At 40.2% G+C, this 27,995-nt stretch overlaps 1 protein-coding gene, 1 long non-coding RNA gene and 1 pseudogene across 5 annotated transcripts in view; 1 reads left to right on the top strand and 2 right to left on the bottom strand.

The window, feature by feature from the left end:
* PHACTR4 (phosphatase and actin regulator 4) overlaps positions 1-27,995 on the top strand; it is a 102,865-nt gene that overhangs the window by 30,335 nt on the left and 44,535 nt on the right. The window contains exon 1 of one of the 4 annotated variants that reach the window (XM_077898868.1): positions 19,656-19,948. The exons of the other annotated variants lie outside the window; for them this stretch is intronic. Coding sequence (XP_077754994.1) covers positions 19,903-19,948 — 46 coding nt within the window. The 5' untranslated portion in view covers positions 19,656-19,902. Of the gene's footprint in view, positions 1-19,655; positions 19,949-27,995 lie in introns of those variants that run through there. 4 annotated transcript variants of the gene reach the window in all.
* Positions 4-26,659, bottom strand: LOC144314576 (uncharacterized). Its single transcript, XR_013380465.1, has 3 exons — positions 26,461-26,659; positions 19,397-19,668; positions 4-614 (listed from the first exon to the last, which is right to left on the bottom strand). It is a non-coding gene; the product is annotated as an uncharacterized LOC144314576 (long non-coding RNA).
* LOC144315040 (U4 spliceosomal RNA) lies at positions 1,850-1,968 on the bottom strand (annotated as a pseudogene).

Here is a 27,995-nt window from a genome sequence, read left to right as displayed (position 1 = left end):
AGAGAGAGAAAGAGAGAGAGGCAGAGACACAGGCAGAGGGAGAAGCAGGCTCCATGCAGGGAGCCTGACGTGGGACTCGATCCCGGGTCTCCAGGATCACGCCCTGGGCTGAAGGCAGGCACTAAACCTCTGAGCCACCGGGGCTGCCCTATATTTAGATTTATAGCCAGCTGGACTCAGTTTAGATGATCCCAATCTGATCAAGGTGTTGACCTTGGCCACATCAGTGTCATGGAGCTTCTTCACAGTCTGTTTGATCTGGTGCTTATTGGCCTTGACATCCACAATGAACACAAGTGTGTTGTTGTCTTCTATTTTCTTCATGACTGACTCAGTAGTAGGAGAACTTGATGGCATAGTGATCAAGCTTGTTTCTCCTGGAAGCGCTCTTTCAAGGATATTTGGGCTGCCTTTGGAGACCCAGGGTCTTGGGTCATTGGAATGTAGGTGATGTATGGATCTTCTTTTTTTTTTTTTTTTGTGACTGTGTATGCCTTTTAGCACCACTTTCTTAGCTTTCAAAGCCTTTGCTTTGGCTTTGGCTTCAGCTTTGGGAGGGGCAGAGGCTTCCTTCTTCTCCTTCGGCACCATCTTCATTAAAGGCTAAATAAAATCTTTTAAAAAAATAAAATAAAATTTATAAAACTAATTTCTCGACTTAAAAGATAAAAAGATTTTGTTAAAGGGAATTAAATACTATAATGGTCATTTTACATGTGCAGTTTAACTGCTATGCCTAAAATGACCATGTTATATCTCTGCATAATAGTACAGTCTTTTAAAATAGAAGACATTTTATTCTTCTCATGAATTAGAATTAGGTTAATTAACCTATCAGACTCCAGCACAATTGACTTGTTCCTCAGCCACTCATTTGTTCAGTGAACACTGAGCAAAATCAGCAATCAGCAAAACAGCATTTTTTTTTTTAAGATTTTATTTATTTATTCATGAGAGAGAGAGAGAGAGAGAGGCAGAGACACAGGCAGAGGGAGAAGCAGCTCCATGCAGGGAGCCTGACGTTGGACTCGATCCCGGGATTCCAGGATCACACCCTGGATTGAAGGCGGCACTAAACCGCTGAGCCATCCAGGGATTCCCCGACAGCATGTTTTAATAGTTAAGCCCTCAGGCTCTGGAGTCAGAGAAACTTGAGTTCAGATCCCAGTTCTGCCATTTCTTGGCTATGTCCTTTTAGGCAATACGGTTACTTGCTGAACTTCAGGTTACTTGCTGAACTTCAGTTTACGTGTAAAATAAGGATAGGGATTTTGCCTTTCCCACAGGTTGCTAATAAGAATTAAATGAATTCATACTTGTAATATTTGTTTTTTTTTTTAATTTTTTTTTAATTTTTTTTTCTTTATTTATTTATGATAGTCACACACAGAGAGAGAGAGAGGCAGAGACACAGGCAGAGGGAGAAGCAGGCTCCATGCACCGGGAGCCCGATGTGGGACTCAATCCCGAGTCTCCAGGATCGCGCCCTGGGCCAAAGGCAGGCGCCAAACCACTGCGCCACCCAGGGATCCCCCATACTTGTAATATTTATAACATGGTGCCAAACACAGAGTAAATATATACTAACTGAATGTCTCAGACTCTAAGGGTATAAACATGAATAAGACATGATCCCTGGTTTGTTTTTTTTTTTTAAGATTTTATTTATTTATTCATGAGAGACACAGAGAGAGAAGCAGGCTCTCTGCAGGGAGCCCGATGTGGGACTCAATCCCGGGACCCCAGGACCACGCTCTGGGTCGAAGGCAGGCACCAAACCGCTGAGCCATCCAGGGATCCCCCAGAAGATTCCTTTTTTAAAATTTTTGCTTATATGTGACTAATTGAGATACAATTTATATACAATAAAAGTTACCATTTATAGGTATATATTCCTGTTTTTTCAATTAGCAATAATCGCACCTCAGATAAACCTCATTGGCTACGATACTGCCACTGCTCAAAGCAATATATATTCCTGTTTTTTGATAAATGTGTAAGATTGCATAACCCATACTACAATCAGGGTATAGGATATTTCTTTCACCCAAAAACTACCCCGCTTACCTTTTTAAATAATTTCCATCTAATCCTTCCACCCTCAGCCTCTGGCAACTTGGACCTGAATTCTGTCCCTTTTTCTATAGTGGTATATAAATAGAGTTGTACACCACATAGCCTTTTCTGTTTTTTTTTTCCACTTAGCATAATGCTATTGAGATTCATACTTGCTGTTGCATGTATCAGTGGTTCATTCCTTTCATACCTTTTCAAGAATGTCATATACTTGGAATCATAGCCTTTTGAGATTGATTTCTTTTCTTTTTTAAACATTTTATTATTCATGAGAGAGACAGAGAGAGAGAGAGAGAGAGAGAGGCAGAGACACAGGCAGAGGGAGAAGTAGGCTCCATGCAGGGAGCCCGATGTGGGACTCGATCCCCGGTCTCCAGGATCAGGTCCTGGGCCGAAAGTGGCGCTAAACCACTGAGCCACCCGGGCTGCCCTACATTGTTTATTATTATTATTATTTTAAGATTTATTTATTTCAGAGAGAGAGAGTATTGGGTGGCAGAAGAGAAGGGAGAGGGAAAGAGAGGGAGCAAGAACATTCCCAGCTGAGCAGGGAGCATGAAGCAGGACTGAATCCCAAACCCTGGGATCATGACCTGAGCCAAAACCAAGAGCTGGACACCCGAGCAGCCCTGCTTATTATTATAATAGTTATATTTTAAGATCTAAAATGGTATCCCTTTATTATCCTACCTTTTCAGGCTTTTTTTTTTTTTTTTTAAGATTTTTTTTTATTTACTCAGGAGAGACACACAGAGAGAGGCAGAGACATAGGCAGAGGGAGAAGCAGGCTCCATGCAGGGAGCCCGATGTGGGATGCTATCCTGGGACCTCCGGATAATGCCCTGAATTAAAGGCAGACATTCAACCACCCAGGCACCTCTTGTTTGTTATTTATCTAAAGAAATAGGGACACCTGGGTGGCTCAGCATTTGGGCATCTGCCTTTGGCTCAGGGCGTGATCCTGGGGTCCCGGGATTGAGTCTCACATGGGGCTCCCTGCATGGATCCTGCTTCTCCCTCTGCCTATGTCTCTACCTCTTTCTGTGTCTCTCATAAATAAATAAAAGAAATAGCCATTAGTCACAGATCCTCACAGGTAATTCTGATGTTCTCTCTGGCTGAGAATCATTTGCCCACATGAATCACAGATATAACATGGAGTCCAGTGGACCTTTCTGGATTGAAAATCAGGGGGCCAGCCTGATTTTTTTCCCAATTGCATGCTTCTGCTTTCTCTTACTTGTAAAGATAAGTAGAGGTGGGTAGGGAGGGTCCTTTTCTTTCTTTCTTTCTTTCTTTCTTTCTTTCTTTCTTTCTTTCTTTCTTTCTTTTTTTTTTTTTGAAGATTTTATCCATTTATTCATGAGAGACACAGAGAGAGAGGTAGAGACATAGGCAGAGGGAGAAGCAGGCTCCCCACGGGAATCCCGATGTAGGACTCAATCCCAGGACACCGGGATCACAACCCAAGCTGAAAGCAGATGTTCAACCACTGAGCCAGTTGCCCCTAAATATCTTTAATTTTAAAAATGTATTTCCTCAACTTTATTTCAAAATCAGATTAAGAATGATCACTGGGTTTTTCTTTTCTTTTTTTTTTTTTTGGTATATATTTAAAAAAATTTTTTATTGGAATTCAATTTGCCAACATATAGCATAACACCCAGTGCTCATCCCGCCAAGTGCCCCCCTCAGTGCCCATCACCCAGTCACCCCAACCCCCCGCCCACCTCCCCTTCCACTACCCCTTGTTCATTTCCCAGAGTTAGGTGTCTCTCATGTTTTGTCACCCTCACAGATATTTTCACTCATTTTCTCTCCTTTCCCTTTATTCCCTTTCACTAATTTTTATATTCCCCAAATGAATGAGACCATATAATGTTTGTCCTGATCACTGGGATTTTAAAATTGATAATGAAACTAGTATAAACATTTCCCATTAGGCAGGAAACCATTAATTTCAAAACGGCCTCAGTGGTTGTCTTCTTGCGCTTGATCAGTGTTCTGTCATGTTAGAAATGACCTTTCATGGGGTGCCTGGCTGGCTTAGTCAGTATAGCATGAGACTCTTGATGTCGGGGTTGTGAGTTTGAACCTCACAATGGGGGTAGAGTTTACTTTAAAAGAAATGACCCAGGGCAACCCAGGTGGCTCAGCGGTTTAGAGCCGCCTTCAGCCCAGGGCGTGATCCTGGGGACCCAGATCGAGTCCCGCATCCGGTTCCCTGCATGGGGCCTGCTTCTCCCTCTGCCTGTGTCTCTGCCTCTCTGTCTCACTCTCTCACTCTCTCTGTCTCTCATTAATTAATTAATTAATTAATCTTTAAAAATAAAATAAAATACCTTTCACGGTAGAACTTTGACTTGACCCAAAAACAGCACAGTATTTACAAAATTGCTGTTTGAACATCAGTGGGGTCCAGAACCCAAGCATGTGTGCATACACACACATCCCCTAATGGAGGCTTCCATTACAAGAAGGTGACAACAGTATAATGGATTGTTTGTGGAATGGTAGTTGTGGCTTTCAGTTCCTTATTGAAGATTTGCTTTGTTTTTTCTTCATCAAACCAGCATTTTTCTGGTGGTAGCCAGAATAACATCAGATCATATTGTAGTCTTTAGGGGGCACGTAGGTGGCTCGGTGATTGAGTGTCTGCCTTCAGCTCAGGTAGTGATCCTGGTGTCCTGGGATCCAGCCCCACATCAGGGTCCCCACAGGGAGCCTGCTTCTCCCTCTGCCTGTGTCTCTGCCTCTCTCTCGCTCTATGTCTATCATGAATAAATAACAAATAAAAATCTAAAAATAAATAAATAAATAAATTTTTGTTGGCACACTGCCCTAACTACCATGAAGGGAAAAAAATGAATAAGATACAGTTTCAGCTCTCAAAGAGGAGTATAAGAACTATCAATATGAGCCAAAATGAAGAAATGTTTTTATACATATACAAAGAGTTGTGTTATTCAGCATGACTTTTACTTAAGGACATTATCAAACAAGATTTGCTTGTATAGCTGTTTCCTTTTCTAAATCTGTGTTCTTTGAACAGTTCAGGGGCAATTTCTTTTCTTTTTTTTTTTTAAGATTTTATTTATTTATTCGTGAGAGACACAGAGCGAGAGGCAGAGACACAGGCCGAGGGAGAAGCAGGCTCCACTCAGGGACCCTGATGTGGAACTTGATCCCGAGACTCCAGAATCACGCCCTGGGCTGAAAGCAGACGCTCAACTGCTGAGCCACCCAGGCATCCCTAGTGACAGTTTTTTCTTTTCTTTTTTTTTTCTTTTCTTTTCTTTTCTTTTCTTTTCTTTTCTTTTCTTTTCTTTTCTTTTCTTTTTTAAGATTTTATTTATTTATTCATGAGAGATACAGAGAGAGAGAGAGAGAGAGAGAGAGAGGCAGAGACACAGGCAGAGGGAGAAGCAGGCTCCATGCAGGGAGCCCGATGCGGGACTCGATCCTGGGTCTCCAGGATCAGGCCCTGGGCTGAAGGCGGCGCTAAACCACTAAGCCACCAGAGCTGCCCTGGCAGTTTCTTTAAGAACTTTTTGTTGTTTTGTCTTGTATTCAGAAAATTTGTAAAACCTGAGGAGATAGGAAAAACTAGGGATTTCCTAATTATCTTAAAGATATAGATAGACAGGGAACCTTAGTCGTGTAGTCAGTTAAGTATCTGACTCTTGATTGCAGCCCAGGTCATGATCTCAACGTTCTGAGATTGAGCCCCCCATTGGGTTCCGTGCTAAGGGGGAAGTTGACTCTCTGAAAGTCTCTCTCCCCTCTGTCCTCCCCAGCTCCCTGACTCTCCCTTCTCTGTCTCTCTCAAGTAAATGAGTAAATCTTTTTAAAAAAAGATAGACCTAGACAGTACATGATGATGAAACATACTTTTATATTGCTAATAATGCTCCCAGGATGGGTTAAAGGTGCTTCAGTAATTTGTGTTTCTCATAAAACACTGGAGCTGGAGTATTTTTGTTGTAGGTTTAGTTTGAGGAGTAAGAGGTAGAAATGTCTCTCTCCAAAAAACCCAACTTTTCTTGATTTTAGACCTTTATTTTCTAAGAAATTCCTTTAAAAATTGGTTTTATGATAAGCATCATTCTTGGTGGTGGTGGTTGTACTGGAAATATCAGGGATGAACTAAGAGAACAAATGTGTATTTTAACGTTGCTGTTTTGGACAGTTTGCAAAACTGCTCTGTTCCTAAGTTTTACTCTTGTTATATAAAACCTCCTAGAGTTTTTCTAAGATTCAAAATAAATTCTGTGAATTCAGCATATTTTCAGGTCTACAGTGTATTATTAGGAGTAGAGATTCACCTCCAGATTACTTAGACATGAACCCCTGTTTTGCCATTTATTAGCTCTGAACTCACTGGACAAGTTTACCCCTCTGTGACTCAGTTTCCTCATCTATTAAATGGGATAATAAAAGGAATACTTACATGCTTGTGAGAATTAGATTAATTAATACATGTAAAATACTTAGACCGGGGGCACTTGGGTGGCTCAGTTGGTGAAGCATCCAGCTCTTGATTTTGGCTCAGGTCATGATCTCAAAGTCACAAGATAGAGCCCTGATCAGGCTCCACACTCAGCGCAGAGTCTGCTTAAGATTCTCTGTCTCCCTCTGCCCCTTCCCCTGCTCACACATGCACTCGCTCTCTCTCTCTCTCTCTCTCCTCTCTCAAATAAATAAATCTTTAAAAGGGCGGGGGGCAGATGCCTCGGCGGTTGGGCATCTGCCTTTGGCTCGGGGTGTAATCCGGGAGTCCCAGGATTAAGTCCTGCATCAGGTTCCTTTGTGGAGCCTGCTTCTCCCTCTGCCTATGTCTCTACCTCTCTCTGTCTCCCATGAATAAATAAATAAAATCTTAAAAAAAAAAAAGAAGAAGAGGGATACCTAACTCAGTCTTAAGTGTCAAAAGGAAGATGTTCAGAGAAGGCTTTGAAGAGGAAGTGACACATAAACTGGAATTTGAAGAGCAGGAGTTAGCCAGATGAGGGATTGTAGGGAGGAAGAGGACTTTCCAGGCAACTAGAACAGCAGGTACGTAGGTAGATAGACCCAGGAGAACATGTTATAGTTTAGGAATTTCAAGTGGTGCAGTGGGACTAAAAATTAGTGCTAGAACTGAAGATGAGCAGGTATGGGAGAGGAGTGAGAGAAGAGGCTTGCTAGAAAGATGGGCTTGCATCAGGGTTTGAAGGATTTTTTTGTAATCTGTAAAGAACATTGTTAAATTTGTGCTGTTATAAACATCACTATGACACCACTGTTGAGGACAGATTAGAAAGGAATAAAACTGGAAGCAGTAAGAAATAATCTATCACTGCCCCAAGCACACATAGGAGGATGTCAGAATTGAAAGCTGTGCGCCACAAACAAATTCTGTCAGACTGGGAAGATTTATAAAATTGTGTAAAGATACAGAAAACTTTTTTCCCAAGTGAATGAATCCTAGAAGAATTATTTCTGCCATTTATCTCTTTTCTTTTCCTTCACTACAACAAACTGGTTGTCAGCTCTTCCTTGGATTTTAGGATTCTGAAGACCCCTGTTGTGTAGGCCTGGAAACCAAGTGAGTATTGGTACAGTGTTTAATAGCTAATTGGATCCTAATACATTTAGGGCTCTTTCAATAAAATAAATTATTTTTAGGCTGAAAAAACAATAGTCAGATTTGTATCTTGAAAGATTTTATTTGGTGATTACATTTTTATAGCCTCAGTAGTGCTAATAAAGATTAGCTTTTCCAAAAGGTTAGCTAGGATTAAGCTTTGGCATAGGCAGGTGAGCGAAAATGCACGTTGACCATATTTTCTCTGACCTTATTAGATTGTTTTCCTACAATGTTAATGTGTTTCACTGTTATTTTTTTTTTAAGATTTTATTTTTAAGTAATCTTTTATATCCAACATGGGACTTGAACTTACTACAATCCTGAGATCAAGAGTCTAATGCTATGGGGGCCCCCACTGTTACTTTTTTTTTAAGATTTTATTTACTCATGATAGACACAGCGGGGAGGGGGGCCCAGAGACACAGGCAGGGGAGAAGCAGGCTCCATGCCGGAAACCTGATGTGGGACTCGATCCTGGGACCCCAGGATTGGGCCCTGGGCCATAGGCAGGCACCAAACCGCTGAGCCACCCAGGGATCCCCTGTTACTTTTTTTAAAAATCAAGATTTAGAAGCACAATTTTGTATAACCCAAAACATAATTTCTTTTTGAATTTAGAAATTATATGCATAACCTTTTTTCTCCCTGCACTTCATCTCCTAGAATCTGTGGTTGTGAAAAAGATTTGAGGGCTTTGAGGGAAGATATAGTACAAAAGAGGTATATACCTCATACATGGAAATCAAAGAATAAAATGCATTTGAATTTCCAGTTGGAGCAAGTTTGATAGAAACACCATTAATATAGTCATCCTTGGTTCCTATTGCAGGAATTATTGTTGACTCATAGTGTAGCCAGGTGTTCATTACTCAGAATTTTTATTTCGTAGACGATGAAGGCTTTATTCTCCTGCACATGGTCTAGGAAAGAATGTTTAAGGAAATTCCTTGTTAGAAATTTTTTAGTAACTTTACAAATATTATCAGACATTTATTATATTCTTACTGAATATGTGGCTCAGAATATTGCTTGGTAATGTTTAGGTATTTTTCTCACTTGAAGTAAAATTGAGGGCCAGATAAGTTAGAAAGAATTAATGAAAGAGAGGAGGAAGGAGAGAAATGGCAGTGGCTAATAGTCATCTCTCTGAGTCACCAGCAATGAATGCCACTTTACTGGAGAACATTTAACTTGTTTCAAAACCCTGGGTTGGGCAGCTCTTTGACTTATGACTGGTTAGTTTCATGCATCATTGATAGCTTTTGGTTCCTTAATAGAAGCCACTGGGACTTAGCTTTTATGAATATCATGTTTTATAAAGTACTTTTTCTTTTTTTTTTTTCTTTTTTCTTTTTTTTTTTTTCTTTTTTCTTTTTTTTTAATGATAGTCACAGAGAGAGAGAGAGAGAGGCAGAGACACAGGCAGAGGGAGAAGCAGGCTCCATGCACCGGGAGCCCGATGTGGGACTCGATCTCGGGTCTCCAGGATCGCGCCCTGGGCCAAAGGCAGGCGCCAAACCGCTGCGCCACCCAGGGATCCCTAAAGTACTTTTTCTTTAAAACTCCTCATCAGGGGATCCCTGGGTGGCTCAGCAGTTTAGCACCTGCCTTTGGCCCACAGAGTGATCCTGGGGCCCAGGGATCGAGTCCCACATCGGGCTTCCTGCACGGAGCCTGTTTCTCCCTCTGCCTGTGTCTGCCTATAAATGAATGAATGAATGAATGAAATCTTTAAAAAATTTAAAAAAAATAAAACTCCTCATCACTTTCACTATAACTGCCAAAATCTACCTTCTGCCCATGAAAAAGTACTATTTGGAGTAGAAAGAGTAGTAAATGAAAGGCCAGTAAGATGGAGGTTATTAGTTTTCAATGGATAACAAATAGATATAATTCTCAGTAAATTTTTTTTAGATTTTATTTATTTATTCATTCATTCATTCATGAGAGACACACAGAGAGAGAGAGAGAGGCAGAGGGAGAAGCAGGCTCCTTGTGAGGAGCCTGATGCAGGGCTCAATCCCAGGACCCTGGGATCATGACCTGAGCTGAAGTCAGAAGCTCAACCACTGAGACATGTAAAGTGCCCCTCTCAGTAAATCTTTAAAATAAGACAATTCTTCCTTAGGCCTTAAATTGTTATTAATAGTCAAAGGCTAACTGGATGTTACTACAAAAAGTAGTAATTCAGTGCTAAAGAGAGAGTATTAATAGCTTACTAGTTGTACTGTATAAAAAGAAACATTTTTTTTAACTGTCAGGGTTCCCTCAGAGGGTATAGTGCCTTTAGTAGGTGGTGGTTAGCGTTGGTGCCATGGAAGATAGATACCACATGCTTAGGAAAAGTGCAGTAGTGCTTTGAATTTTTTTAAAAGATTTTATTTATTTATTCATGAGAGAGAGACACAGAGAGAAAGAGGCAGAGACACAGGCAGAGGGAGAAGCAGGCTCCATGTAGGGGGCCTGATGTGGGACTTGATCCCGGGTCTCCAAGATCACACTCTGGGCTGAAGTTGGTGCTAAACTGCTGAGCCACCCAGGCTGCCCTGGATTTTTTTTTTTTTTTTTTTAAGATTTTATTTATTATTTGATGGAGAGAGAGCAAGCAAGGGGAGCAGTAGGCAGAAGGAGAAGCAGACTGCCCGCGGAGCAAGGAGCCCAATGCAGGGCTCCATCCCAGCACCCTGGGTTCATGACCTGAGCTGAAGGTAGCCGCTTAACCAACTGAGCCACCCAAGGACCTCAGTTAGTGCTTTGAGATAAATGTTTTGTTATTAGAATACTTCCTAGTGGACTTTAAAAACCCTTCAGATTCAGCAAATCCAATAGAACTTTCTGCAGTGATGGAAGTGTTCTGTATCTGTGCTGTCCAGCATAGTAGCCATGTGTGGTATTGAGCATCTGCAGTTTGACTAGTACAACTGAGAAACTGAATTGCAAATTGTATTTAATATAAATATATTAAATATTAATACATTTAATCTGTATAGCTAGTAACTGTAGTATTAGTGCATCTTTAGATATTTGAGAACTGAACAGCACCTTTGACATCTATTACTTCAGTGCCAGTCATTAAAATATACTTTATTGTAATCAGTATTTATTTGTAGTACCTTTGAAAATGTCACCTTTTATTTTGCTTCCATTAGAACTGAGGGAACTACACCTTAGGCATACTTCAGGGGTACTGTGGGTTCAATTCCAGACCACTGCAATAAAGCGAATATCACAACAAAGTGAGCCAAATGAATTTGTTTACTCGTGCAAGTAAAAGTACACAGTAAGTACTGCAGTCTATTAAGTGCATAGTAGTATGATGTCTAAAAAACTAATGTACACATATTATTTTTAAAATACTTTGTTGCAAAATAAAATAAAATACTTTGTTGCTGGGGAGGTGGCTCAGTGGGTTAAGCATCTGGCTCTTGGTTTCTGCTCAGATCATGATCTCATGGGTCATGAGATTGAGCCCTTGTCTCAGGGTTGTGAGTTCAAGCTCCATGTAGGGTGTAGAGCTTATTTTTTAAAAAAGAAACACTGGGATGCCTGTGGCTCTGTGGTTGAGCGTCTGCCTTTGGCTCAGGGCATGATCCTGGGGTCCTGGGATTGAGTCCCGCATCGGGCTTCCTGCATGGAGCCTGCTTCTCCCTCTGCCTGTGTCTCTGCCTCCCTCTCTGTGTCTCTCATTAATAAATAAATAAAATCTTTAAAAAAGAAAGAAAACACTTTATTGCTAAAAAACACTAACCATCATCTGAGTTTTCAGCAAGTCATAATCTTTTTGCTGGTAGAGGATCTCACCTTGATGCTGATGGCTGCTGACTGATCAGGGTGGTGGGTGTTGATGGCTGGGGTTGCTGGAACAACTTAAAATAAGACAGCAATGAAGTTTGCCATATCAGTTGACTATTCCTTTCACAAATGATTTCTCTGTAACAAACGATGCTGTGTGATAGCATTTTACCCACAGTAGAATTCCTTTCAAAATTGGAGTCAGTGGGGCACCTGGGTGGCTCAGTCCGTAAGCATCTGCCATGACCTTCAGCTCAGGTCATGATCCCAGGGTCCTGGAATTGAGCCCTGCATAGGGCTATCTGCTCTCCCTCAGCCTGCTGCTCTGCCTGCTTGTGTGTGCATGTGTACACGCATATTCTCTCTCTCTCTCGTTCTCTGTCAAATAAATAAAATCTTAAAAAAAAATTGGAGTCAGTTCTCTCAAACCCTGCTGCTTTATCAACTAAATTTATTTAATATTCGGAATCCTTTGTTGTCATTCCAACAACATTCACAGCATCTTCAGCAGGAGGAGATTCCATCTCAAGAAACCACGTTCTTTGCTCATCACTAAGAAGCAGCTCCTCATCTGTTCATGTTTTACCATGAGATTGAGCTATTTGGCTCCACCGTCAGGCTCCGCTTCTCTAGTTTTTCTTTTAATATCTTATCTGCAGTTAGTTCCTCCACTAAAGTCTTGAGCCTTGCAGAGTCATCGATGAGGGTAGGAATCAACTTCTTCCAAAGTCCTGTGAATGTTGATATTTGGAAAAATCCTTCCCGTGAATCACAAGTGTTCTTTTTTTTTTTTTTTAAGATTTTATTTGTTTATTTGAGAGAGAGAGTACACATGAGAAGAGGGAAGGGGCAAAGGGAGAAGAAGCATGCTCCGTGCTGAGCAGGGAGCCCAATGTGGGCCTCAGTGCTTAACCGACTGAGCCACCCAAGTGCCCCATTCACAAGTGTTCTTACTGGCATGTTGATTGGCATCCTTTCCTGAAGATTTTCAGTTTACTTTGCCCCGATCCATCAGAGTAATCACCGTCTATGACAGCTACAGCTATACAAAATACATTTCTTAAATAATAAGGCTTGAAGGTCAAAATTACTCCTTGATCCATGGGTTTCAGAATGGGTGTTGTGTTAGCAGGCATGGAAACAAAGTTAATCTCACTACACATTTCTTTCTGAGCAGTAGTTTTTAAGAGTGGGCTTAAAATATTTAGTAAACCATGTTGTAAACAGATGTGCTATGATCCAGACTTTGTTCCATTTGTAGAGCACAGGCAGAGTAGATTTAGCATAGTTCTTAAAGGCCCTGGATTTTTGTTTTTTAAGATTTTATTTATTCATGAGACAGAGAGAGAGAGAGAGAGAGAGAGAGAGGCAGAGACATAGGCAGAGGGAGAAGCAGGGTCCATGCAGGGAGCCTGATGTGGGACTCAATCCCAAGACTACAGAATCACACCCTGGGCTGCAGGCGGCGCTAAACGGCTGCGCCACCCGGAGCTGCCCATGGGCCCTGAATTTTTAGAATGGTCAGTGAACATTGGCTTCTACTTAAAGTCACCAGCTTCATTAGCTCTTGACAAGAGAGTTAGCCTGTCCTTAGAAGTTTTGAAGCCAGGCATTGATTTTTCCTCTCTGGCTATGAAAGTCCTGGATGGCATCTTTCAGTTTAAGGCTATTCCATCTACATTGAAAATCTTTTCTTTTTTTTTTTTTTTTTTTAAGATTTTATTTATTTATTCATGAGAAACACAGAGAGAGAGGCAGAGGCAGAGGGAGAAGCAGGCTCCATGCAGGGAACCCAATATGGGACTTGATCCCGGGTCTCCAGGATCACGCCCTGAGCTGAAGGCAGACGCTTAACTGCTGAGCCACCCAGGCGTCCCTGAAAATCTTTTTAGAGTAGGTACCTTCATCAGTTACCTGAGCTAGATCTGCTGAATAACTTGCTGCAGCTTCTACATCAGGGCTTGCTGCTTCACTATGCACTTTTATGCTATGGAAGTGGCTTCTTTCCTTAAACCTCATGAACCCACCTCACCTAGCTTCACACTTTTCTTCTGCAGCTTCCTCCCCTCTCTCAGCCTTCACAGAATTGAAGAGAGTTAGGGCCTTGCTCTGAATTAGGTTTCAGCTTAAGGGAATGTTGTGGCTGGTTTGATCTTCTGTCCAGACCACTCAGACTTTCTCCAAATCACCAGTAAGGCTGTTTCGTTTTCTCCTCATTCGTGTATTCACTGGAGTAGCACTTTTAATTTCCTTCAAGACCTTTCCTTTGCGTTCACAACTTGGTTAAACTGTTTGGCCCGAGAGGTCCAGCTTCTGGCCATCTTGGCCTTTGAGATGCCTCCCTCACTAAGTTCAATCATTTCTAGCTTTTGATTTTAAGTGTGAAACCTGGGACGCCTGGGTGACTCAGTGGTTGAGCATATGCCTTTGGCTCAGGGCGGGATGCTGGGGTCCTGGGATCGAGTCTCACATCGGGCTTCTTGTGGGAAGCCTGCTTCTCCCTCTGCCTGTGTCTCTGCCTCTCTCTGTGTGTCTCTCATGAATAAATAAATAAAATCTTTTTAAAAATAAAAGTCTAGTGAAACCTGTGACTCTTCCTCTCACTTGAACACTTAGAGTGTTCTAACCCTAACATTGTAGGGTTATTAGTGGGCCTAATTTCCATATTGTGCCTCAGGGACTAGGGAGGCCTAGGGAGAGGGAGAGAGATGGGAGAATAGACAGCAGGTGGGTGAAACAGTCAGAACACACACTACAGGGGCACCTGAGTGACTCAGTTAAGTGTCTGTTTTCAGCTCAGGTCACGATCCCAGGGTCCTGGGGTCAAGCCCCACGTCACATCAGAGCTCTGTGCTCATGGGGAACTTGCTTCTCTCTTGCCCCCTCCCTCTGCCCCTCCTCCCTGCTCATGCTCTCTCTGTCACATAAATAAACAAAATGTTTAAAAAAAAAAAAACCCCACAAGATTTATAAGTTAAGTTCACAGTCTCATATGGGTTCATGGTGCCCCAAAATAATCACAATAGTAACATCAAAGATCACTGGTTATAGATCATTGTAACAAATACTATAATAATGAAGAATTTGAAGTATTGCAAGAATTACCAGAATTGTTTGGAATGATTTCTTCTACCCTCTGTCTATAGCACTTTTCACCCTAATTGCCTTTTGATACTAGATTTTGTGAACAAAGCTTAAAATTTAAGAATGTTATTTCTTCCCTTTACTCAGGGTTAATAAATACCGGTTGCATGTCCACTGTGCACTGAGTTGTGTCAAACATTGAGGGTTTAAGGATAAATACATCATAGTCCCTGCCCATGAGAAGTTTCTAACCTGTAAGAGGTCTGAAGATCATTGCAATTTAGGGTGATAGGTCCTGCACAGTTGGTCATGATGAGCTCTTTACCTCTCCAATTTTATGTCTTGTTGCTTGTATCTTTTTCTTACCTCTGTCATCTCTTCTGTGACTGACTCTTTGATCTTAGATGTAGCTTCTTTTGAGATATTTTCTTTGCTCAGGACAGAGCTAGACACTCCCACCCCTACTGGTATGTTTGCATATACCTCAGTACTGATTATTGTAGATCTTATTTACTTGAACTATCAGCACCTGAAGGGCTAAAACTATTGGTTTTAGCACCAGCACATTGTCGGCACATAATCAGTGATGAGCAAATCTTTATTGGAATTCAGCTTGAATGACTAAAGAAAGGCTCCTGAGAGTAGAGGCAACATTTGAGCCAGTTCTTAGAGTACTAGTAGATGGATCTGGGGAAGAAAGCCCAGGCCAAGTGAAGAATTTTTACAAATAGGTGAGACCTTGAAAAGTTTTTACAGGTGACTGGCAAAGCTTTTTAATTCCCACATGGAGTTTGAGACATGGGTTATTGTTGGGTGTTATCTCCTTCAACTATCCAGAGCCAGCCAGACTAGATGAGAGTTTCATCATAGGGTAAAGAATAAGAAGCTACAGCCTCCTCCAATTATAGATTCAGAAATTGAGAAATTAGTCCTTTACTTCGATATGTGTCTGTGTGACCTGTCAGTACTTTCTGTTGGCCAGCCTTTCCTGGAGGAAGGTGACTGTCTTGCCAACCTGCCACTAGACTCACCTCCTTGAGACATCTCAGGCTGGAAGAAAGTAGTATGGTGAAGTTAATGAAGGGAGATGTGATTAAAATCGCTAAGAGCTTACTCTCCTAGGTAATCCAATTTATACTGGTATTTCAGCATTAAAGTACATTTAAATGAAAGCATTATACTCCTATGATTGATCTTGTAAACTGCTTATTGAAAATATAAATCATATTCTCATGTTAGTGTGTGATATGACGTGCTTGCCAACAAAAGGTTTTGGAGTTATAAATGTCACTAAGAGCTTTGAATGCCCAGCTCATTATAGGTTACTGCTGTGTTTAGAAGTGGTTCTTTTAAAAAATGAGGTCCTGATGAGAGAGCTTCAAGTGCTATCTTTGCCTGTTAAACCTTATTTTTACAAGGCCTTCTTGCTCTTTTCATAAATTCAAATTTATGAGATTCACAAATTTTAATCTGCCACTTCCCCTATTCCTGGAGGCCGTAAACTGTGGAGCAAAAGTATTCTAAAAAGAGAGTATCTAATTTTATTCAGTGACAAGAAGAAATAGTTGTGTACTTTTTTAAAAGTTAAAACAAGGGACTCCTGGGTGGCTCAGCAGTTGAGCGTTTGCCTTTGGCTCAGGGCATAATCCTGGAGTCCCAGGACTGAGTCGCACGTCGGGCTCCCTGCGTGGAGCCCGCTTCTCCCTCTGCCTGTGTCTCTGCCTCTCTCTGTATGTCTCTCATGAGTAAATGAATAAAACCTTTTAAAAAAAATTAAAACAAGATTGCCCTTTGCATTTTTTTAAAGATTTTATTTATTTATTCATGAGAGATACAGAGAGAAACAGAGAGAGGCAGAGACACAGGCAGAGGAAGAAGCAGGCTCCATACAGGGAGCCCAACATGGGCTTCCAGGATCACTCCCTGGGCTGAAGGCAGTGCTAAACCGTTGAGCCACCCAGGGTGCCCGCTCTTTGCATTTTTTTAAAAATAGGCTCCATGTCCAGTGTGGAACCCAATGCGGGGCTCAAATACGTGACCCTGAGACTAAGAGTCGGCCACCAAACCAGCTGAGCAACCCAGGTGCCCTGTCTTTGCATTTCTAAAGTATAATACATGGAAAACCAGAATGTAGTCAAGGCTTTGATTGTTACTTTTTTTGTTGTTGTTACATTTTAAAGTCATCACTGAACCAGTATCTTACTCTGTCTCTTAGCTTACCTGCTTACCAGTTGGCAGCAAGTATATATTGACTATTGGAATGAAACTGAAACAGGCTGGCCAGGGACAGTGTTTTCACTTGGTACATAGGCAGCAGAATGATTGGAGAGATTTGTTGTTATTGTAGAGAATGTATATCTTTAGGAAATAAATATTTCCTTGACCATTTCCACCAAGGGCTGAAGTGAGTCCTAGAGTTGGAATCCGGACATTTGGGGTTTTAGTCTTAGCTCTGAGCAAGTTAGTTAATGGTCACTAAGAGCCATTTCATTCTTATATTTTTAAGTTTTATTGTCACCTTCACAGTACCCTAGAAGCGACGAGCCAAACCAAGATGGGCATTAATATTTGTTAGGTCGGGGGCAGCCCGGGTGGCTCAGTGGTTTAGTGCTGCCTTTGGTCCGGGGCCTGATCCTGGAGACCTGGGATCGAGTCTGACATCGGGCTCCCTGCATGGAGCCTGCTTCTCCCTCTGCCTGTGTCTCTCATGAATAAATAAATAAAATCTTTTAAAAAAAAATTGGTAGATGGTAAATAGCAACTATACTAGGGTCTGTAAATCTTTATGTTGTATTCTTGTATGGTCCAGTCAATACAAACTGAATTCTGTAGTACTGTTTTAGGTGTGTGTGTGTGTGTGTAATATCCCTGGTTTAAATTTATTCATAGTAATAGTTTTGTGTGGGCTGTTCCATCTGCTTGAGGTTTTTGTATACCAACCCTGATTGTATTCAGACTTCCTTCTTGGCCTGCTTCTTCCAATTTGCTCTCTGGATTCATGATACAAAAATGTCATCCTCTTCCGTTTCTGCCCAACCTCTTTGTAATGACTGCATTTTTTGCTATGTACCATTGTCTGGCTGCTCCTTGCCTTTCCTTTCTTGTTTTTTTACTATAACAACTGTGATCATTGGTGCTTACATTTATTGAGTTTTCCATGTGCCAGCACATTACAGAGGACTTTATGTTCATGTCATTTAGTCTTTACACCTGTCTTTTGCTGCTGAGTATGGTTATGCCCATTTTACAGATTAGAAAATGGAGACACAGAGGTGAAGCAGCTTGTCTAGTGTTAACACCTAGTGAGATCTGGAATTAAAATTTCAGTTGCCTCCAGAGCTCATCCTCTTAAGCAGTTGCTGTATTACAATCATGATGATGAAGATGAGGGTGATGATGATAACTATTACAGTATGTTGAGCACCTAATGATTTTTGGGCAGTGCATTTGCCATCTTTTGCCTCCTCATTTTATAGTGTGGAAACTGCTATTACATATGCTCTGTTTTTAGGCTAATAAATAAGTGCCAGAGTTTGAAGGTATTGGGCATTCTTACATTAGAGCATTCTTTCAGTATGGTTTTCCTTTTACTCTTTCCTACTTTATTGATCAACATAATGTTTTTCTGACTACTACCAGTATGAACAATTAAATATTGCATCAATTTTTCTGCATTTTTTTTACCACTGCCTTAGCATTATAATTTTCTTACTCGTTACCTTTGTTATTTTTTTCTGTATCAAAAGCAGATAATGGGGATAAGATAATGGGGAAAAGAAGGTGCTAAGAAAAGGCAAAAGGAAAGCCCGGATACTAGAAATTACTGTGATCTCAGTTTGGAAGACAAAGATTTAAACTAAAAGCTCTGGTTTTTTTTTAGCAGCTGTCATTTATTGAAGGACTTTGGCACTTAAAAATTTGATGACAGGGGATCCCTGGGTGGCGCAGCGGTTTGGCGCCTGCCTTTGGCCCAGGGCGCGGTCCTGGATATCCGGGATCGAATCCCACGTCAGGCTCCCGGTGCGTGGAGCCTGCTTCTCCCTCTGCCTGTGTCTCTGCCTCTCTCTCTCTCTCACTGTGTGCCTATCATAAATAAATAAAAGTTAAAAAAAAAATTGATGACATAAATCACAGAATTTGACCTTAGTAGTCTCAGCTTCCTAAACTAATAACAGGTTAAACAATACGTTCTTCACAATGCATGGTTGGTTAGTTGCGGCGATGTTTAAATCCAATAACCAATGTCAACCTCCTTTTCACAAGTGTTAGTTTATCATTTGTTAGTGAAATAATTGAGAGTATGTGGCTAAACACCACGGTAAATTTGTGTTAGGTATGTCTTTTTTACATTTAGAAAATTCAGTGTTAGCTTACATGGGTTGTCTAAATAAAAATTCATGCTGTGTCCTTAATATTTATGTATTTTAGCTATATGAAAAATTAGTTATATTATTTAAAAAAATCAGTGTGCAAGCTGGACCCTCAGTTGCTGCAGGTGGTTAGCTGATATTTCCATGTATTAAGGCAACATGTAGGGTTACTCCCTATATTTTGTAATCCCCAAGATATCTTCCAAACATTTATTTCAAGCTTATTATTTTAATAAGGAAAATTTTCAGAACAGTTTCTTCTTATTTCTAGAAAAAGTATATTCAGTCTTAAAATATCATTCTTAATGTTACTAATTCCCCATATATAGATCTTATCCTGCTTTGGGTATGCCACTTACAGGTAGGAAATACTACAATTTTAGAGCAAGCAGTGAAATGTGAGAACAGTCGATACTTCTGAGGCAAGCCTGTATTGAAGACCTACCTTTGAGCTGAATTCTGCGCCCGTCAGTCTGCTGTGCATAACCCTGATGGTTTTTGTATGATTACATTTACAAGTTCATTGGTAGATTCTTGAGCAGGCTCCCATTCTTCTATGGATGTGAGTCTGGAGAGTTATAAAACAAGCTTGGTGTCAGGAAAGGTAGGTGTGGCTTCTTAGGGCTGTGCCGCTCAGCAGCTAGAATGTAGTTGGCAGTCTCCTCCCCTTCCTGACTTCAGCTCTTCACAGTGTGTGCTCTGGAATGACAGGCATTCCTGTGTGAAGAGAGCCAGCGTGAAGACATATTTGTAAGAACCACAAGTGCCCAGGCCGGGACACAGGGAACAGAAACTCCAGCAGATTAACTGATCTCATGATTTTTCCTGATGTTTGGCAGTGACACTGAGAGAGGAGTGCATGCCCCCTTTATATGTGGATTTATTTTTTAAGAAAAGTTTTTGTTGGTCCGGGACAATTTGTTGTTGTGAGACACATCAGACAATTTAATCATGGGGCAAGCTGACGTCTCCAGACCGGTAAATCCAGATGCAGTTGGTGAGTAATAGAAGGCAAAGAAACAAAATCTTGACAGGCAGGGCAGATGAACAGGTGAAGTTGAATATTTTATAGGAAGTTGAGTGTGAGCATTTTGTTGTTTATAACTTTATGATGTTTACAACTTTGTGAAGAATGAATGAAAATTTGCAAGTTGTTTTTCATTCAGTTATATTAATTTACTACTCAGTTTTGTCTTACTTGATCCCTCTGGAGTTTTTTTTTAATATATGTAATATTGATAGGATGTCATTTATTAATTTTTTGCTCTTGCAGAAGATAAGAGCTATAGGAAATCATATTTCAAATTCAGTGTTTTCCTGGCATGTTGCAGACTTAGGATTTATATGGCAGAGAACTAGAACTGTTGACTTCTATAAATGGGACTATTTTTAAGAATTGGCATAATTTCTTAGACTCAGTTATACATTCTCCAAGTAAGTCTCAGGCTTTTCCCATTTTGCTAGAATTTCCATTTGTCATAAGGCAGTTCTTTGGTACAAACACTTCTGAAGTCAGTGGTTTACATTTGAGGTATTATTGTCTCAGAGACAGCTAGAGACCAAGCTGGTAAATGCAAGTGTAGGTTAGAGGTTCAAGGCTGTAAGTGAAATGGAAGTCCATTGTCACTGAAGATTCATTTTCCCAACTGTGGGGTTTTACGTAAGATGAGGATGTAAGGGTGGGAAAAATTAGTTTTAAGTGGATTTGTTAAAGGGTTGGAAATATAAGCAGAATGGGGGAAAGCCTGTGAATCATTTCTTGACATGTCACTTAAAAAAAAAAAAAAAGATTTATACCTTCTCTTTGATTTAGGAAGCCACAGAAAACATGTTCAGTCCTAGGCTGTTCTTTTTTCAGAAATGAAAAATGTTGGTGACTTTAAAGAAAAGTTTAAAAGTGTAAAAACACAGGTAACATTCCTAAATGTCTCCTGACTTAATATTATTTAGTTTCTAAAAGTGTATTTTCCCCGAGAACTTCCCAGATGAAATTCCTACAGAGTATTTTCATGTTTTACCAAAACTGAAGTACATGGTGGGGAATCCCTGGGTGGCTCAGCGGTTTAGCGCCTGCCTTTGGCCCCGGACGCAATCCTAGAGTCCTGGGATCGAGTCCCATGTCAGTCTCCCGGCATGGAGCTTGCTTCTCCCTCCTCCTGTGACTCTGCCTCTCTCTCTCTCTCTATGTCTATCATAAATCAATCAATCAATCAATCTTAAAAAATACTGAAGTACATGGATTACAAAGTGAGGCATAGAACAACAGATTTTTAGGACTGAAGTCAGGACTTGATTCATTTTACCTTGAAAATGAAATTTTTACCATAAAAATCACCAGTGATTTTTATTTTTTTTTACTTTTAATGAAACATTTCATAACTAGGAAAAGGCATAGTGAAAAATATAAAAGATTCCTTGCCCAGCTGGAGCCATTGCCCAGCCTAAGAATTGAAATTAAAAACAGTGAGATATCCCACCCTGCCCCTATCTATGTGCCCACATTCCCTTGTGATGGCATTTTGTTGCTTTGCTCCCAGAGGTAACCACTCTCCTGAATTGAGTAAATTCACTTTTGGGCCACTAAATTCTCCTGTCTTTCTTTATTAATAAGGATGAGGATCTAAACAATGCTAGACATTTATCTATGAGATGGAAATGAATGGTCTTTGAATGGCAAGAAATGGGTAAGGAGGTATAACTTACTTATAAGATATAACTTGTAAAAAATGCCCATCTAACATCTATATACGAAAAATTTCATCCGAGTAGATAAAGTTTGATATATTTGTTTAATAAGAAGTGAGAGCATCAAATTCATCAATTTTTCTGCCAGTAGTCCTAAAAAAAGACTTCTGAAGAAGAAATAGAAATCACTCAGGGGGATCCCTGGGTGGCGCAGCGGTTTGGCGCCTGCCTTTGGCCCAGGGCATGATCCTGGAGACTCGGGATCGAATCCCACATCGGGCTCCCGGTGCTTGGAGCCTGCTTCTCCCTCTGCCTGTGTCTCTGCCTCTCTCTCTCTCTCTCCGTGTGACTATCATGAATAAATAAATTTAAAAAAAAGAAAAAAAATTTAGAAATGTTTAAAAAAAAAAAAAAAGAAATCACTCAGGTACCTAAGATTTGTATGTTCTCTCTAGATTTAATTTTTGAGCTTTATTTCCTATTGCCTAGATAATTCATAGCTGGCTATAAGCTATTTTAATGGACAGACTGCATTCTATTATATATTTTTTTAAGATTTTATTTTTAAATAATCTTTATACCCAGTGTGGGGCTTGAACACACAACCCTGAGATCAAGAGTCGCATGCTCCACTGACTGAACCAGCCAGGCACCGCTGAATTTCTCATAATTCAGGATTTATTCTATATGAGCATATGAAGGTCAGGTCATTGACATTGACAACTTTGAGGACTACACCATTGCTTTAAAGACTTTTACCAAGCCTAACTGTTTCTTTTTTTTTTTTCCTGCCATCGTCCCCGGCCGCCTAACTGTTTCTTAATGAAATTTAAAAAGCATTTCAGTGATTGGGTATGTAGAAAGTTTTATCAGATTCTTTGGAAGGATAAATGTACAAAGTAAATTAAAATTTAAATAATTTGTTTACGGGGATCCCTGGGTGGCGCAGCGGTTTGGCGCCTGCCTTTGGCCCAGGGCGCGATCCTGGAGACCCGGGATCGAATCCCACATCGGGCTCCCTGTGCATGGAGCCTGCTTCTCCCTCTGCCTGTGTCTCTGACTCTCTCTCTCTCTGTATGACTATCATAAATAAAAAAAAAATTTAAAAAAATTAAAAAATAATAATAATAATTTGTTTACAGTTCTAGGCCTGAAATATAGTAATTAGTTTTGACTTTAAAATTGATAGTATTGGGACACCTGGCTGGCCTAGTTGGTAGAGCATGAGACTCTTGATCTTGGGGTTGTGAGCCCCATGCTGGGGGTAGAATTTACTTTAAAAAAATTGATAATAAAATTCATGATGGGTACCTGGGTGGCCCAGTCAGTTAAGTGTCTGCCTTCCGCTCAGGTAATGATCCCAGGGTTCTGGGATCAAGTCTCGCATCAGGCTCCCTGCTCCGTGGGGAGCCTGCTCCTTCTGCTTGCTGCTTCCCCTGCTTGTGCACTCTCTCTCTCTCTCTCTCTCCTCTGTCAAATAAATAAATCTTTGAAAAAATGAAAATAAATAAAATTCATGGTACTAGTTTTTTTTTTTAATTTTTATTTATTTATGATAGAGAGAGAGAGAGAGAGAGGCAGAGACACAGGCAGAGGGAGAAGCAGGCTCCATGCACCGGGAGCCCGATGTGGGATTCGATCCCGGGTCTCCAGGATCGCGCCCTGGGCCAAAGGCAGGCGCCAAACCGCTGCGCCACCCAGTGATCCCCATGGTACTAGGTTTGACAAGCCAAATGATACAAAATAAATTATTGACTATATAGAATATATTTATTATTTTCAAGGTACTGTAAATGTTTTAGTGGAGCTTGTATAGGTATGACTCATGTCTTATGCCCTTGAGAAATTTACTTTCTAGTTGAGAATTTAAATATTAAAAGAAAAAGTCCAAGGATACCTGGGTGGCTTAGCTGTTGAGTGTCTGCCTTTGCCTCAGGATGTGATCCCACGGTCCTGGGATCGAGTCCCACATCAGGTTTCCCACAGGGAACCTCCTCCCCCGCCTATGTCTCTGCCTCTCTCTCTGTCTCATGAATAAATAAAATATTTTTTTTAAAAAAGTCCAAGATATTTATAAATTTGTTTAAGATAAGGCATATTCTTGGGATGCCTGGCTGGCTCAGTCAGTGGAGCATGCGACTCTTGATCTCAGGGTTGTGGGTTCGAGCTCCACGTTGGCTATAAATGTTACTTAAGAATAAAATCTTTAAAAACAAATTTTTTAAAATTTGTCTTTAGATAAAATGTAAGATGTATTCCTTTTTTCTAAGTTAGTTGACCATGACTTATGATGGAATCCAGAGCTGTTAACTAAGAACAGTCTGCTTTCAAATAAATAACCTTTGTGCAAGGACTTATATGCACATTGACAAGATGTTATGTCAGCATCCATTTAGAGTTTTACCATAGGACCTCTCTAACAACTGGTGAACTAACTGATTATTTAAATGCAGAGAAGGGGCCACCTGGGTGACTTAGTAGGTTAAGCATCTCCCTTCGGCTCAGGTGATCCCACGGTCCTGGGATTGAATTCTGCATAGGGCTCAGTGGGCAGTCTCCTTCTGCCTGCCATTTCTCCTGCTCATTCTCTCTCTCTCTCTTTTAAGTAAATAAAAAAAATAAAAATAAATCATTTTTAAAATGCAGAGAAGGAATTTATGCTATAGTGTCCATTCAAGGAAATTAGCAATTATCCTCAGTAGTTGATATAAAAAAAAATTATCCTCAAGTGAAATACGTCCATAAGAGAAGCCTGTATACTCAGATAAAACTTTCAAGTAATAATATTTTGTATTTCTTGATCAACATAAAAGCTATTTCTGTCTTCACTAAAATCCTTTACCCATTTATCATCTTAGGGCAGCCAGCTAATTATAGTCAGCACAGGTCCTTAAATTAGGCACAAGACCAGAGAATTTTATTTTATTTTTATTTTTTTAGAGAGGAGGAGGAGGAGCAGGGGAAAAGGAGAGAGAGAATCTCAAGCAGGCTCCATGCCCAGCACAGAGGCCCACTTGGAGCTCAATTTCATAACTCTGAGATCATGACCTGAGCTGAAATCAAGAGTTGGTTGCTTAACTGACTGAGCCCCTAGGTGCCCCAAGACCAAAGAATTTTAATAAATTCTAGTCTGGAACTTTCTTTCTGCCTTTCCATTCTCCATCTCTAGGTTTGTAGGGTTTTTTTATTTTTCATTTTTGAACTTTCATGTACCTCTCATTCACTAATTAGCCTTTTTTTTTTTTTTTACTTCTACATAGAAATATATTGCTTTAAAAGATGGTGTATTATACTTCTTTATTCTTTTCCCATTTGATTCATTTTGCTCTGAAATTTGTAGTTTTGGGTTCTCAAGCTCATAATGATGGAATCAGTTAGGGCAAGGTGATTTAGAAATATATAGTCATTTATGTGATGCCTGGGTGGCTCAGCAGGTGAGCGTCTGCCTTCGGTTCAGGGAGTGATCCTGGAGTCCTGGGATCGAGTTCTGCATTAGTAGAGAGCCTCCTTCTCCCTCTGCCTGTGTCTCTGCCTCTCTCTCTCTCTCTCTCATGAATAAATAAATAATTCTTTAAAGAAAAAAAGAAATATATGATCATTTAGAGGTAAAATCAGTGAGATCATTTGATTAATAAAATGTAATGTAGCTATTCAACAGTATTAACAGGAATAAATAATAGGTGAGTTAATTAAAAATAAACTACTACGTAACACTTTGAAGAAAAACATTTGTCATTATTTGGTGATGAGAGTAATTAGAAACATTTTTCATACTCATCTAATTGTAACAATAAATGCTTTCTTCTAAGAAGGAACAGGCACTTTCCACATGTAATCAGAAATGAGGAGGAAGCAATAGTATAGAGGTCTGTTATGGACTCCTTATAGGATTTTCTGTTATCAAATGTGAACTACCAACCAAAAATTATTGTCCCTTTTCTCTGCTCCAGTGGATTTTCTTAATAGCCCCTTTTTCTATTTGCAGGAGAACTTTGGAAAGTTTAAGCCTTTTTTCCATGAGAGAATATATTATTTTCTGGCACTTCACTATAAAACCTTACTCTCAACTTGGAATTCTTATTTTAAAAAATGTACACATCAAGTTGCCAAGGGTATCACATCTTGATACAGTCATGATCAGAAAACTATTTTACCAGAGTTGGAATCCCAGACCTAACTGTCCCTGCAGATACAGAGAGACCTTCTATCTTCTGCAGCATTTTGTCCAGTTCTATTTCCTGAAGGTCAGAATTTAGCAGTATTTCCGAGGGAAGTTGTGGGCGTGTGCTAGACAAAGCCTGCTTTGTTCATTTGTGGCAGCTTTTGCTTTCTGTACTTTTGTTGTAGTTTTCTAAAACAGCTCTTTAAATCCAATAATAATCCTCTTTTATCAGAAGGCAAAAATGAGTAAGTGCTATAGTAAGTACCACAAATTAATGTTCTCCATTTACAAAATTTTGATGCTGTGAAAATACTTGTATAAACACAAGATTGGGACGTTTGGGTGACTCAACGGTTGAGCATCTGCCTTTGGCTCCGGGCTTGATCCCAGGGCCCCGGGATCGAGTCCTGCATCAGACTCCCTCCATGAAGCCTGCTTCTCCCTCTGCCTGTGTCCTCTGCCTCTCTGTGTGTCTCTTGTGAATGAATAAAATCTTTTTAAAAGTTTAGATTTTTTTTAAACTTAATAAGGTACAAGAAAGAGAGGTGGAACTGAGACCCAATAATTTTGTTGCTTATTACCAAGCCTAATGAAGAGGAGAGGGTAGTGAAGGCTGTGTTGAAAACTAAGTTTTCTATTGATTCCAGTTGCCTGTGTCTTACCTTGCCTTCCAACAAGATGATTAAGAATTGATTATAAGAGCTCCTGGGTGGTGGTGGTTGGTTAGGCATCTGACTCGGGATTTCAGCTTAGGTCATGATCTCAGGGTTGTGAGATTGAGCTCCCAGTTGGGCTTGCACTCAGTGCAGAGTCTGTTTGTCCCTCCCTCTGCTCCTCACTCCCGCTCACATTCTCTCTCTCTCTCTCTCATAAGTAAGTAAGTAAATAAATAAATAAATAAAATCTTTAAAAATCCTTAAGAATTGGTTATAATCAGATTTTAAAAGGAACACTTTGACCTTAGGCTTATTTAACGTGTTTTATTCTTATCTCTAGCAAGTAATAGAGATATATGTAACTACAGCTAATAGCTCATGAATACTTAGCTGAAGATAAAAAGTGTTACATAATTTTTAATAACATTGTACATTTAAAAATCACCCCCAACTCCCTGCTCAGTGGAGAGTCTGCTTCTCACTCTGCCCTTCCTCCTGCTAATGTTCTCAAGTGCTCTCTCTCATTCTCTCAAATACATAAATAAAATATTTTTAAAGATTTTAAAGTTCTGAAACAAAACTGGAACTAAAAAACCTGAATTAAATGTTGACTAGGAAAAACCTGAGAGTTGAAAAAATACTAGAACTCTGCATAATACATGGTATAAGAAACAAGCCTATGAAACTTGAGGTGTTACAACTTGAGTGAGGGAGTTAGCACCTTAAATACCAGGGCATAGTGTCAGAGTACTACTCAAATCAGAAACTCCAAACTATAATTTGGTTAGTTATCTTCCTCTCCCAACATCTACTACCTCCAAGAAACACCAAGACATGCTTTTCTAGTGGGCTGCAGCTGTGTGACTCAAAGAAAAAGGTGTTTTCTTTAGAACATACAATCCTAAAACTATAGCCAGCATCGTACACTTGGTGTTCTGACAAACAGAGGTCTTTCTTAGGCTCTCATGGAAAATAGAATGGAGCCATAGGGCCATTTAAAATTCTATAACTAGTTTAAGCAGAAACAATGGAGTATCTAAATGTGACTCGAAGCCTGTTATTTTTTTCTGTTCAAACTGGAAATGGAGGGAAATGATCATAAAATCAGAGCTGTTGAGAACATATGGTTGATGTGCAAATTATCTTAGGAACAGCTTCAAGGGGATTCCCTGGGTGGCTCAGCAGTTTCGGGCCTGCCTTCAGCCCAGGGCGTGATCCTGGAGTCCCGGGATCGAGTCCCACATTGGGATCCCTGCATGGAGCCTGCTTCTCACTCTGCCTGTGTCTCTGCCTCTCTCTCTGTGTCTCTCATGAATGAATGAATGAATGAATGAATGAATAAATAAATGGAATAGCTTCAAATTCATTTCTCTCAGCCCTTTATTTATGAATACAGAATAAATTTGAGGTGTAATTATATCATTAAAAAGTTTAAAGGAGGGGGCTCCTTTAATTCCACTTGGATGGCTCAGTCAGTTGAGTTTCTGATTTGTTGTTTTTTTTTTGTTGTTTTTTTTTTTTTTTTGACTCTTATTTTTGGC

Source organism: Canis aureus, chromosome 5 (genome assembly GCF_053574225.1).
Source record: "Canis aureus isolate CA01 chromosome 5, VMU_Caureus_v.1.0, whole genome shotgun sequence".
NCBI classification, from domain to species: domain Eukaryota; kingdom Metazoa; phylum Chordata; class Mammalia; order Carnivora; family Canidae; genus Canis; species Canis aureus.
This window is presented reverse-complemented; position numbering and strand designations above follow the sequence as displayed.